General features: G+C 58.1%; 1 protein-coding gene across 3 annotated transcripts; it reads left to right on the forward strand.

The window, feature by feature from the left end:
- The first annotated feature begins 241 nt into the window (after positions 1-241).
- DAO (D-amino acid oxidase) lies at positions 242-11,358 on the forward strand. Of its 3 annotated transcripts, XM_026859622.1 has the most exons (11): positions 1,374-1,457; positions 2,759-2,964; positions 3,085-3,199; positions 3,547-3,623; positions 4,014-4,079; positions 4,874-4,928; positions 5,466-5,570; positions 6,009-6,091; positions 7,809-7,926; positions 8,609-8,707; positions 10,441-11,358. In XM_026859622.1, exons 2-11 carry the CDS (start codon positions 2,771-2,773, stop codon positions 10,570-10,572), a joined length of 1,044 nt encoding a protein of 347 aa, XP_026715423.1. In that variant the 5' UTR covers positions 1,374-1,457; positions 2,759-2,770; the 3' UTR covers positions 10,573-11,358. The 3 variants fall into 3 exon arrangements, 2 of the variants coding, with proteins under 2 accessions (XP_026715422.1, XP_026715423.1); XM_026859621.1 differs by lacking the exon at positions 2,759-2,964 and having other exon boundaries at positions 242-1,457; XR_003399522.1 differs by lacking the exons at positions 2,759-2,964; positions 8,609-8,707; positions 10,441-11,358 and having other exon boundaries at positions 242-1,457; positions 5,466-5,575; positions 7,809-7,903.
- Positions 11,359-12,771: the final 1,413 nt, after the last annotated feature.

The following is a 12,771-nucleotide window of genomic DNA, read 5'->3' on the forward strand; positions in this document are numbered from 1 at the left end:
GAGAGGGCAGCGCGGTCCGGGCCCTCCCCGCGGCCGCCACCGCCCCCCAAAATGTCGGGAGGGGCTGAGCTTCACCCCGAGAGCCGGCTGAAGGGCTTCGGGGGCGCGGCAGCCGGGAGCGGCCGAAGAAAGTGCGAGGGGTCAGCGGTGCCGAAAGCAAGAGGCAGGGTAATGGGGTAATTAGCCTAAGAGGCTTTGCTGGTTGTATGTAAAGCCCTTAATAAATTCAGGCGTTGGGGAGCTGTGCGGTGCGAGGGGCTGGGTGCCCGGGGCTTGGCCGCCCTCAGCCCCGGGGGGGTTTCTCCCGGCTGCATCCCCCGGAGGATGCGACCGTGGGGCGGCACATGTTGGGGATGAGCCTCCCGCTTCGTGGCGCCAGGAGCGGGATCTCCCAAGTTGTGTCTTCGTCAAAGAGCTGGCCGGGCTGCCTGGATGGGGTCAGTCACTCCCTGGTGTTGCTGATCCAGCCCCCACGACGATGCTCGGGGTCAGAAATGTGTGTGAGCAGTGCTCTGCTACCGAAAACACTACAGGGAGCGGGTGTTTAAGCCCTCTGACCCTGCAGACTTGACCCTCCCGTGTGTCCCCGGGACGTCTCGGGGCAGAGCATCCTTCTGCGCCTCTCCTCTGCCTTCTGTGGGACCGAATTCCCGTCGCCCGCAGTGGGTTGTGCTGCATGGCTGAAACCCTGGGCCCAGGACTCCAGAGACGTGTCTGCAAGCTGATTCTGCAGGAGATGAGTTCCCCGTTCCTTTATCCTCATTACCTCTTTTACAAAAGCATGAAGCACGCTAAAATCCCTGATTGTAGCAACTCTGCCCAAACACCACGTGTGCCTCCGGGGCTGCCTCCGCTGCTGCTAATGGTATCCACACCAACAGAAACCTGGTTTTTCAGCCCAGAACCCAAAGCTGTGGGTTTTGCGAAGGGAGAAGCAGCTCAGAAACAAGAAATGAAGCCATCTGACCCCTGAGAGGGGGAAGCTGGGCAGCACGGCTCCTGGGGTCTGTCGGGGGGGAGGCAATGCCGTTTCTCTCTTGCCATGTGAAAATCAAGACCAAGGCATCGGATCTTCTCAGATCCCACAGGAATCCGGCGGCTGGGGAGTCCCATCCCCGTGTCCCCCCTCTGCCAGGACCCGCAGTCACCATGGTGACAAGTGTCAGTGACGGCGTTTTGCCACGGACTGTGGTGACCTCGTTTTCTTTCCAGAAGAGCGACTCGGGCCAGCTGCCAGCGGCACATGGGGTCCGGCGCGGGGGACTCCACCTCCCCGGGTCCAGAGCAAAGACTTTGGCCCCGTTACCCGGGGCCGGGCTGCGATCCTGCTGCACTTGGCCCTTAGACCTTGCACTGCGGGTGGTTTGCTGGGTTGTAAACAACCTGCCCTGGGAAGGGGGCTCTGTCAAAGTCTCCAAAAACCGCAGCGGCTGCCCCGAGGACCACGCACTCTGCAGGTAAGCTGGTGAAAACTGTGTGTTTCTGTTATTTATTGACCAGCGAGGTGGGTACCTCCTTGGCTGGAGCTGCAGGGGCAGCCCAGGATGAGTCCCCGGGGCTGCAGGTAGAGGAGGCGGCCCCGGTGCTCGCGGGCCTTGGGTTATAAAACCACAGCAGATGGGAAGCAGCGCGGGTCGGGATGACTCATCCCTCCATCCCAGCAAATGTCAGCCCCGCTGCGAGCTGCCTTGCACAGCAGAGATGCTGCGCTTCACCTTGCCCAAAGGAATCTGGAGGCTAGAATTGATTCGTGCTGCCCAGAGCCAGGTCTGGCTGCGGGTCTCCATCCCCCCCCCCCCCCCCCCGACACTGCATCCAGGGATGGGACCCAGGCCAAGGTGACGTGCCCCGTTGTACCCCCAGCCCTTCTTTGAATCAGTCCTTGGTTCTCTCTGCCCACTCGGTGGCTGCAAGGCTTTTCCAGGCCATAAGGCAGGAAAGCTCCGTCAAGAGGGAAGAGTGAGGGGAGCAAGGGGGGCTGCAGACCCTCTTTGCAGCTGGTGGTTACAAACAGCAGTTCTCCCAGCTGGGGAGGGTTTGGGGTGCTGGCACAGCCACCCTCATGTGCCAGCAGCCCTGAGGGCAACAGCAGCGTGAGGAGCCATCCTCACACTGCTCCTGGAAGACACCCGCTGTTCCCCATTTCTTTCCTCCATGCCCACCTCTTGTCTCCAGCCCGTGCCAGGGGTTGGGGAGAATCAGGAGGGCCCTGGAGTGGTGCTGGGCCGCCGGGTGTGGAGGGCTTCCACCTCTCCCCGCCTGCCTGCCCATGGCGTGCTGGCTAGCTGGAGGGGAGAGGAGGATGCCGATGGCTGTGCCTCTCTGTCCCACGCTGCCGCAGGGCACGAAGCAACCGTGGCCTTTTCTGCCGGGCAGAGGAGTGTGGCTGTGGACAGCTGAGCCGCAGCTTTTCTGCTCGCCCGCGGCTACAGCGTGCCCAAGGGTAGAGCCAGCGATGTCACCCGGAGCACAAGGGCTGGAGCAATGGAGATACATTCCCCTCCCACCGTGGCAAACTGCACCCCCTCTCCACCCGTGAATTCAGTCCCTGCTCAGCGCTGGCAGGTGTTGAAGGGGGCTTGGGAGGCTTGACAAGAAACACAAATGCTCCAAGAGCAGCTCAGCCCCTTCCCCGCAGCCCAACTCTGCTCCTGCAGCAGAGCCGAGGCCAGCTCGGGTCTTGGGTCCCGGGAAGCCCCAACGTGTCCAAGCAGCCCCCCAGCCCCAGCGCTGCCCTCCAGGCATTTCCCCGCTGCAGGGAGCCGGAGCCATGCGCGTGGCCGTCATCGGGGCCGGCGTGATCGGCCTCTCCACCGCCCTCTGCATCCACCAGCAGTACCACGGCCTGGTGCCCTCCCTGGAAGTGGAGGTCTACGCAGACCGTTCCACACCCCACACCACCAGCGACGGGGCGGCCGGCTTGTGGCAGCCCTACCTGAGCGACCGCGGCAACCTGCAGGAGACGTAAGTGAGGAGGAGGAGGAGGCTGGTGTCGTGTCCCCGTGGGCATGCACGAGGCACTGAACTGCCCGGGCACAGCTCTGTGGGGCTGGCAGAGCCACCACTCTCCTGTTTTCATCCCAGGCTCTGGAATAAAGAGACCTTCGACTACCTCCTCGGGCACCTGGGCTCACCGGCAGCGAAGGAAATGGGACTTTTCCTAATTTCTGGCTACAACCTGTTTACGCAGCCGGTGCCGGTAAGGAGCAAGTCACAGCCAGGGCTGGGAAGGGCTCCAGCTCGGAGGCTGCCCGGGGGCGGGCAGGGTTGTACTTCTTCCCAGACGATGCTCTGAATGCTCCCGAATCCTTCCAAGTTTGTCTTGTGACAGTTTGCCCAGGACACGGTGTTTTCTGTGCCCCCGATGTGATACGGGTATGAAGTAAGGGCTGAGCCCTCCGAGGGGGGGAGCCAGCCGTGGTGTGCCACAGCCACCCGCCTGCCCGTGCTCCTTTAGGGTGGGCCGTGTCCCCCCCACGGCTTCTGTCCCACGATGGCACTGCAATTCAGGTTCATTAATGAGCTCGGACCTTTTTCCTACTGCAGGACCCATCTTGGAAGAACATTGTCCTGGGATTCAGGAACTTGACACCAAAAGAGCTCGAACTCTTCCCTGGTTACAGGTATTTATCAGTCTGTTTTTTGGAGGGTCACTGATGAGCTTTCCCCCCGGGCAGGACAGGTACAGCTGGATGGTCCCCGTCGAGGACGAGAAACTGTGGGCACACAAGTGGCCTTGCTTCATTACAGCTGCTTCCCTTAAAATAAGCAGGAAACACCTCAAACAAACCAAAAAATCAGCAGCCCAGCCTATAAACTGTCCCAGGCCCTCTCTTACTTCACCAGATATTGTCAAACTGAGGGAAGAAAATCAGCAGGAGGTGTTTTATGCTGTAAACAGAGGGGAAAAAAAACAGGCACTTGCGCAGAGGGGAAGCGGGGTCTGCAGCGGCTGTCGGGCCCCTGCTCCTGTAAACTCGTCCGTACAGTTTCCTCTCCTCTCCCGGTTTCAGCTACGGGTGGTTCAACACGGCGCTGATGCTGGAGGGCAGGAGGTACCTGCCGTGGCTCACCCAGAGGTGAGTGAGGAGCTGCCCCAGCGCTGGGGCTGGTGTGGGAGGGCTGCTGCTCCCCCCCAGTTTCACCAGCAAGACATGGGAGGCAGGTGTGGATTTTCCTCCCGCACCTCAAGTGTTGCCCCAGATCTTTCTCTCCTGCCAAGCTGGTGGCTGAGTTTAGGCAGAGCTCATTTTAGGTGGCTGTCCTGTGTCCTGCTCCGCTTCTGACCAGCTCAGCTTGAAGGTGCTGATGGCTTCCACGTGACGGCACCCACGGGGCACCTGAGTGTCCTCCCCTGCCCTCAGCAACCCTCACCCTGTGCCCCGCAGCACAGGGATGAGCCGGAGGAGAGGGGAGGCAGGGATGCATCCCTGGGAAGCTGGGACAAGGGTCTGGAATTCCAGCTCATTGCCTCAGTGGGGTATCAGTCTCCCCACTTTCACCGCTAGCCCAGGAGTGGATTTTTGTGTAACAAAAATGAAAGTGATGGGACACTTGGAGCTGCATCTGAGCGCTTTGAGCTACAGGAGTGTTTGGGACTTGGTTTTGTTCTTGTCATTTCTAACGTGGAGCGGGTGCCCTACCCACAGCAGGAGGGCTCTGACACAGGGCTTAGCTGCTCGCCCTCGCTAGCTCGGGGCCGTTAGGGAAATGAGCCCGTGACTGGAGACCGTTAGGAACCGCTGAGAAGAGCACGGCTGTTCACGGCACGGAGCACCACGCCGTTCCTTCTCTGGGTATCAATTATGGGCGCTAATTTGAACGGTACATTTGCTTTTAATTTGGTGGTCACAAATGAACCCGTTCTTCCCAGGTTAATGCAGAGAGGGGTGAAGTTTTTCCAGAAGAAGGTTGAATCTTTCCAGGAGGTGAGTGGTGATGTCGAGCCAGGGCAGCGGGCAGCAGCATCCAGCAAGCACGTGCTGCTCCGGGGCATCCCTCGGCACGAGTTATCGGTCAGTGCGAGGTTCGTGGTTGGACTAGATGGTCTTCAAGGTCTTCTCCAACCTGGATGATTCTGTGATTCTATGAGCAATAGGCCAGGGGACAGCGACAAGACTACACCAAGATCTAGGAAACAAATTCTACCAGGTCAGATAAAGGCTCTTGGGCATCAAGAGATGGCTGAGAGGGGACGGGGTAGAGCCTGTGGTTGATGATGCAGCCAAGCATCATCAGCAGAGCTTTCCTTAAAAACATTCTCCTTGCCTGCACTCACGGGGTCCCTGCAGGAGCCGTGCTGGGGGAGCTGGGCCCTGGATCCGGCCCTTACGGTTTATTCCTGACCGGAGTGTTGGACCGATGCCTTGGCTTGGCTTTGATGCAGGAATCTCGTGTCCTCTGTGCGCAGCGGCCTCGGAAGCGTCGCTGCGTGTGCGCTGCTCACCGCGTCTGTCTCTCGGTAGGTGTTTGCCCAGGGCGTGGACGTTGTAATAAATTGCACCGGGGTGCGTGCGGGGGAGCTGCAGCCTGACCCGGAGCTACAGCCCGGCCGTGGACAGGTCATAAAGGTGAGGTGGGTGCAGGGCTTGTGTCCCCACTCTTTTTTTCAGAGGAGCCATCCGTTAGCCACCTTGGGGGCGAATCGTGGGCTCGTGGGCTGCACCCACGCTGGGGTCGGGTCCTGATTCCCAGCAAACGATGGTTGGGTGAAACCCTCGTGTGGGAGGGACCCAGAGCAGAAAACCTGGACCCTGTTTCTGGTTCAGCCATGGGGGAGCCCCGAGTCCCCAGTCCGTTTCTTTGGGTGAAGGTGCAGGGAGCCAGAAGCATAATGCTAATAATAAAAACCCATAAAATCCTTGGGGGAAGAGGATGATTATTTGGGGAAACACAGACTCATGCCAGGTAGGAAGCTCCTCCGCTTGCCTGCCTGCTCTCCTGCTGCCTCCCTGAGCTGGGGACCCCACACTCCAGCTCTCCCTGACCCTCTCCCCTTCATCTCCCAGGTCCTGGCGCCGTGGGTGAAGCATTTCATCATCACTCACGACATCGGCTCTGGTATCTACAACTCGCCGTACGTCATCCCCGGGTAGGTGCGGGCGGGTGCCGTGAGCCACGCTCTGCTCCCACAGCTCCGTCTTGGGGGCAGCTCCCCACTGACGTCTGCTCCGCCGCAGCCCAGGCCTGGGTTCACACCCGGCTGATTTTCTGCATGGGAGGGGAGTGGGAGGACGTGGCAAAGCGAGGGGGCTCCCTGGCTGGCACAGAAAGCGCCAGCTCCCTGCACAGACCCCGCCTCGGCTCTCAGGTGTGAGCGGGGCTGGGCTGGTCCTGGGCTCTCGCATCAGGCAGCACCACAGGGCTTCAAAAAAAACCCATGGATATGAATGTAGAGACAAAAGATTTCCCCCAGAATATTGGCTCTTCAGAGGACCTGGCCAGGATTGGTGTTTTGCTTTGGTGGGATTTGCCCCTCGGAAAAGGACAGGACCAGGGACCTTGAAGCCCTGTGGGTTTTTTTATCAATAGTGTTGGCAAAACTGCAGCTCACGGTGGGGAAAGGCACTTCCAGTTCATCCTCCCATTGAAACCAGTGCCAGGAACCCTTTTTACTTTAATCAAAGCCTCCCCTAAAAAGCTCAGCCTTCCCCTCCCTGTTACCCTGAGCATGAGGCGTCTCCTGAGGGCATCTCAACAGGTTTAGCACCTCCCTGAGGGAGCCGAGGAGAAATCCCAGGGGAAAACCTTATTTCCGTGTCCCCACAGGGGTGAGAAAGGCTGAAACAAGATCCCAGCCCCAAAAGCACCATCTCCCAAGCTCAGCAGGCGCCTGGGCAAAACCCAGCTTCCAGCATTTATTTTGCACTTTCCACCTGCTTCCCACCAGCAGCTTCCTTAGGGGAGTTGGGATCTATTGGAGACGGCAGCGTATGCGTGTACCCAGGGAGCTAAACTGCAGGATAAATAAATACATGTTTGCTGTTCATCCCGCCTCTGTTTCCTCCCCAGAGCAGCCATCCTACCCCTCTTTGGCAATGGCGAGGGGTTTTTTTAAGCTGTAACTTGAATGCTGCATTTCTGGCACTTCCTATTGTGCTAATATTTCAGGATTAGGCAATAAGCCATTATGTAAATGGGAACTTTGAATGCTCACAGCCCCCAAGCAAAGTATTCCAAGTTAATTTCTGATCACAGTCACAGCTACGTATGAATTCCTCTCCCTGTGTTTATTTTAGCTTGAGCTGTCGTAGCTGGGCACCAGCCTCCCAGAGGAAGCAGCCGGCTCCAGCGCTTGCACATGGATTTCACCTCTTCCATGCTGGAGAGATCAGCCCTGGGGCTCCCCTCCTGCGTGCCCCAGCCTTCATCCCTTTTGTCTTTGTGCTTCCCAGGTTTTAGAAGGTTTTAGAAGGGCCCAGCAGGTCCAACCACCCCCAGCTTCCCCCAGCCTTAACCTGTCTCTCGTCCTCTGTTGATCTGCAGGAGTTTTGAAGCGGTGGCCGCAGCAATCTGTTTCCTTGTGTTCCTCACCACAGCATCCTCTTCCCTCCCACTCTCTTCCCCAGCCAGGCAGGAGCAGACGGGTCTGATAGACGATGAAATCAGCTCTTTGGTTTGCCCAAGCAAGGGCCTTTTGGGGGCTGATAGTATTTAATGCCTGACTTGGGAACAGACTCGCAGGCAGGAGTTTCTCTGGCAGGAATATGTTGCAGGCTCAGGGCATAGCAGGATCCAGACATGACACCCATGCCAAGGGGGGGCCGGGGACACTCGCCACCATTTGTCTCCTCTGGCTTTTGGTGCAGGAGTGAGTTCACCGTCTTGGGAGGGATCAATCAACATGGCAACTGGAACGAAGAAAACAACGCCCAGGATCACAAAACCATCTGGGAGAACTGCTGCAGGCTGCTCCCCGCTCTGCAGGTGGGTGACCCTGACCTGGTGTCCACCACCAGGAGGTAGGGAGGGGGCTCAGAGAGCCCAGGTGCAGTCGGGCACCGGGGATAAAGCACGAAACCTCTTGATGTGAGGAACAGTTGGCACCTGAGCGGGCCGGGGGAGCCAAGGGGTTTGTGCAAAGCGGCCGTTGCTTACGCAGCGTCAGCCGCCGCGCTGAGAAACATGCCAACGGTGGGTGAAGTGTGCACACAGAGTAACCCCGGGCTGTTTGTGTGCACCCCACGGCAGCACGTGGCACTCGGCGAGGGTAAATCACGGGGGGTGGCACGGCTCGGTGCTTGTGTGGGCCTGGCTGCGTTTGTCATGGCACATCTCGGGCTCTACACGTGGCCGGTTGGGGTCTGGGGCTTTTGAGACAAGGTCTGGAGGAAAAAGTAATTACTCATATAGCTGGTAAAAAATGAGAATGAAAGCTTTGGGAGGTCCCAGCCCTTCGGTCGTGGTGTGTCTCTGCATCAGAGACAGGCTGGGGCGGGTTCTTCAGGCCAGTTGCCCCTCGCAGCATCACGGGAGCCGGTGCAGCAGCAGGGAGGGGGGAGCCTCAGTCCCTGCTCCCCGCCACCTCACAGATCACTCGGTGCCGCGACGTTTGGCCGCATAATTTGGAGAAACGTTGTGCAGGTGCTGACGTGGTTTTTGCTTTCAGAAAGCAAAGATCGTAGAGGAGTGGAGCGGCTTGAGACCGACGCGGCCCCGGGTTCGCCTGGAGCGGGAGACCCTCCGCCACGGGCAGTTCCAGGCAGAGGTACCGTGCGCAGCCCCCAGCCGCCCAGCACCATTAACCACCATGCTAATTGTGCCTTGGTTGCTAATGAATTGTGCCTCGGTTGCGAATTAATTATGCATCGGTCACCGTGACCGTGGCAGCACAGCACCAACACCCAGCTCACAGGCGTCCAGCAGGGCCTCGCTCCGTCTCCCCTCCAATAATGGGTGAAGTTTTGAGACAGTTTCAGCCCAGTGTCAGAGATAAGTGCTGAAGATACTTTGGATGGATTTTATGGGGAGAGTGGGCAGGGAGTGCTCCTGCCAAAGGAAAACCTGCAGCTGGAGCTTAGTCCTTACAAAAAAACCCATATGGGAGAAAACCTTGGCAGAGGCTTTGCCGCTCCCAGAACCATGCGAGGCACATGCGAAGCGTGTTTTGGTGTCAGCATTTAAAGTAGCTGCTGGCAGCCCATAAGTCTACAGCCCCTGTGCAGGTGAGCTTCATGTCTCTGTTTAATAAAACCCAATACGCAGTTTTTAATGAAATGCTCAGAGCCTCCAGCGCTGACACCAGGTTGTCGGTGCAAAAAAGTTTGGACTTCTCGAGGTTTCTCCCAGTTTGAAGCTCAGCAGCAGCATGAAAGGAAACGTGGTGAAGGCTCGGGGGGACGCCGGTGGGGCTGAAAACTTCAGCTGCCTCCGTGTAGGTAAAGCTGGGTGTTTGGTGTGGAACCCCCCCAGGGAAATGGCTCTTCAAATTGCCTCCCTCAAGGAGACTGGGGATGGCACGAGTCTATGAAAATATATTCTGTTTTCAGTCGGAGAGTCTCGGGGAGAAAACGATGTATTTAGGCAAAGCCCAGAGCGGTTCGAAGCGACGCTGGGTGTGAATTAGCTTGGGGGTTGCTCTGTTCCTTTACCTGCGCTGCCCGGGCAGGCAGAGGTGGAGCTGTGGAGGGCAGCGAGGAGCTGAAGCGCGGTGATTTACCTTGGCAGGAACAAGCACTTGGGAGGATGCAGCAGGTTGTGCTCCCAGGAACGCGGCCGAGAGCTCTGCGGCTGCCTGCGGGGGTGGCTGGAGCAGCGGGTGCGGAGGATGCTCCAGGGCCGTGCAGAGTTTCTCTTGTCTCCCCCAGTGGCTTTTGTAGGGAGGGAAAGAGCAGCGGGTCGCTGAGCTGAGCACCAGCAGCTCCCAGAACGAAGGGTCAATCGTGTGCTGCAGGCATTTCACCAGCTTTGTTAAAGTTTGGGTTTTTTTATTTTTCTGGAGCACAGGTCTGCTGGGGAGCGGCTGGGGGAACTGGGGGGGTTCAGTCTGGAGCAGAGGAGGCTGAGGGGAGACCTCCTGGCCCTCGGCAACTCCCTGCCAGGAGGGGGCAGAGAGGGGGGATGAGTCTCTGGAGCCAAGGCCCCAGCGCCAGGCCCCGAGGGAATGGCCTCAAGCTGCCCAGGGCAGGGTCAGGCTGGCTCTGAGGAAGGATTTCTGTGCAGAAGGGGCTGTTGGGCGTTGGAATGGGCTGCCCAGGGCAGGGGGGAGTCCCCGGGATCCCTGGAGGGGTTGAAGAGTCGGGCTGAGCCAGCGCTGAGGGATCTGGGGGAGTTGGGAACGGTCAGGGGGAGGGTCATGGTGGGGCTGGAGGAGCTGCAGGGGCTTTTCCAACCCGGATGATTCTGGGATTCTGTAAAGACCTCGAGGATATTCCCTGTCCCTGAGCCCCAAAGGGCTCCAGCGCAGCTTTCCCAGCACTGATTCCTTCTCTCCTCCCCCAGGTGATCCACAACTACGGCCACGGCGGGTTCGGGATCACCATCCACTGGGGCTGTGCCATGGCAGCAGCCAGGCTCCTTGGGACCATCCTCCAGGAGCAGCTGCTGGCGGGGCCGCCACAGCCCCGCCTTTGAGTTGCCTCCTCACCCCGGGATTATCGTGACAGTGGTAGCTCAGAAATCACAGCAGAAAGATGCCAATAACACAGCGATACACCTTGGCCATCCTCCCACCAGCTCCAGCACTGCTTCCTAGCGTCCTGTTGTCAGGTTGCTGCCGTTCGCCAGATGGTTTTGTTCCCTCCAGCCTGGCCTCACACAGCCTCCCTAAAGGAAGTGCTTTAAAATACAGACTGATTATCTGTGGCAAAGTGCAACTTCTGTCCTGAGGATCAGCCTGCAAAGGGCAGGCAGGGTTCAGCTGACATCCTGGCAGTCCCACAGTTCATCTGCGCAGTGTGACAGGGCCCGAAACTGAGCTGGTGCCACCTGAGGTCCTCACGGGCTGCTCCGACACCCAGCATGAAATTAGATCCGCAAGCTTCCCCCAGGAGGCAAAAGCTCCTTAGTAGGAAGAAGCTCTGAAGCTCCCAGGGAAGTAACAACAGCTCCAAAAGCACGTGCTTCAGTTACAATAGCTTTTCTTACGCTCGTGCCAGGGCAAAGCACGGGTCTCCAGCACCTGGTTAGTGTATCTAGCAATAGACAGCGGCCGTTGCCTAAAATGGGCTTTCCAAATGATGTTTTTAGCAACAAAAGCAACATGTTCCAGCCCTGCGTACTTGCCAGGCTCTATATATAGCAGAGAGCATACGCAAAATAGCTGTTCTGGTCCCTAAAACTCCCATGGGCCCTTCAGTTTCTCCTTTCCTCCAGCCGTGAGACGGGGCTGGAGCAGCAGCTCTGAGAGGAGCCGCCTCGGGGCAGCTCCCAGGACGGGGTGACTTTTCAGGGCTGTTCAGTGATGCTGTTGGGGACCCAAAACCCTGTTCTGAAGATTTTTGGCCGATTTTTTCCACGCCGTGTGTCCTTCCTGCTCTGAAATATATCATCACAGAGGAGATGCTGAATGGTCAAGAAGCATCAGCCTCAGACCCGAAGGCTGGCGGTTGTCCCGAGCCCAGCACACGGTGCCTGGCTCGCGCTCCTCTGTGCGTAAGCCAACTGTTCCTTACTCATCTGTGATGCAGCTTCTCTCTCCCTCCGACTCCACGTGCCAGAAGTAGCTCATCAGCCTGGTTTGTGATGTGAATGAGAGATGCTGCGGTGCAGCTGGGCTCGTTTTACCTCCTGGCCATCTGGATTTAAAACAGTCCTGTGAAAAAGGGGCGTTTTCCAGCCGCAGCCTGGCCCTGCCGTGGCTCTGACCCGTCTCCTGACGTCCTGCTTCAGTTTTGCTGAGGAAAAGAGAAACTCGTGAAGGTTTTGTAGGCAGCGATGAGCACTGGGTGCTGCTGGGGTCCGTGCACGGGAGAGCTGCTGCCTCGTGGGTGCATACTAAGGCTGGTCTGGCTGTCAGCAGCGCCGAGGTCACCGTGCCAGCGCAGCCCCTGCGAGACCTTCCAGCTACCTCGTTTCCCACCGAGCCCTGTCAGACTGTTGTGTGCTTCTCCAGTTTACACCCCGAGCTTTGCTGAGTGCATCTGCTCGCTATCTGCCCGTTTACAAAAGCAGCAAGGGTTAGTCTCACCCTAAGGGCCAGGATTTCTCAGCGGCTGCCGCCCAGTCCCCTTCCCTTCCTCTCTTCCTTTTGTAAAGGCACGGGAGGGTCGTGTTTGGCCTCTGCTACGACCCCGCAGCGCTGCCAGAGCGAAGCTGCAGGGGGAATTCTCATGCCTGTAGCACTCGAGTCCAAGGCAACAACTTGCTGTCGAAGGCACCGACGAGAGCAGATGCTGAAGTGCCTCTGGCTGCGTTTGTGGGCCCAACACCAGCGGCTCCTCACGACCTTGAGAAGCACAAAGCACTTTCTGGTTGTCGCTGGACTGCAGGACACACTTAGGCCAGGCCTGGGCAGCTGCCAGAGGTGACGGGAGACTCTGTGGGCTGTTGCAGTGTGGTGGCCCAGGTTCAGGCAGAGCGGAGCCGGGGGGTGCATTCAGGAGCCTGTCGTTGCCCAGTAGCTGACGCACCTCTACAGCGTGCTTAAAAAAAAAATAATTTAAAATTAGGAAAGTTAGGAGCCCCTGACATGTCTAGTCTGTCTGTCAAAAGGGTTTCCCACTTTATCTGGCAGCTCACCTGATTTACTGTAGCCACGTTCAAAGGGGTATAATCATGAAAAGGATGGAAAAAAGAAAACAATAGCTGAAGAAAAATTACCATTAATTAATG

Source organism: Athene cunicularia (assembly GCF_003259725.1).
Source record: "Athene cunicularia isolate RWA chromosome 15 unlocalized genomic scaffold, athCun1 chr15_part1, whole genome shotgun sequence".
Lineage (NCBI taxonomy): Eukaryota > Metazoa > Chordata > Aves > Strigiformes > Strigidae > Athene > Athene cunicularia.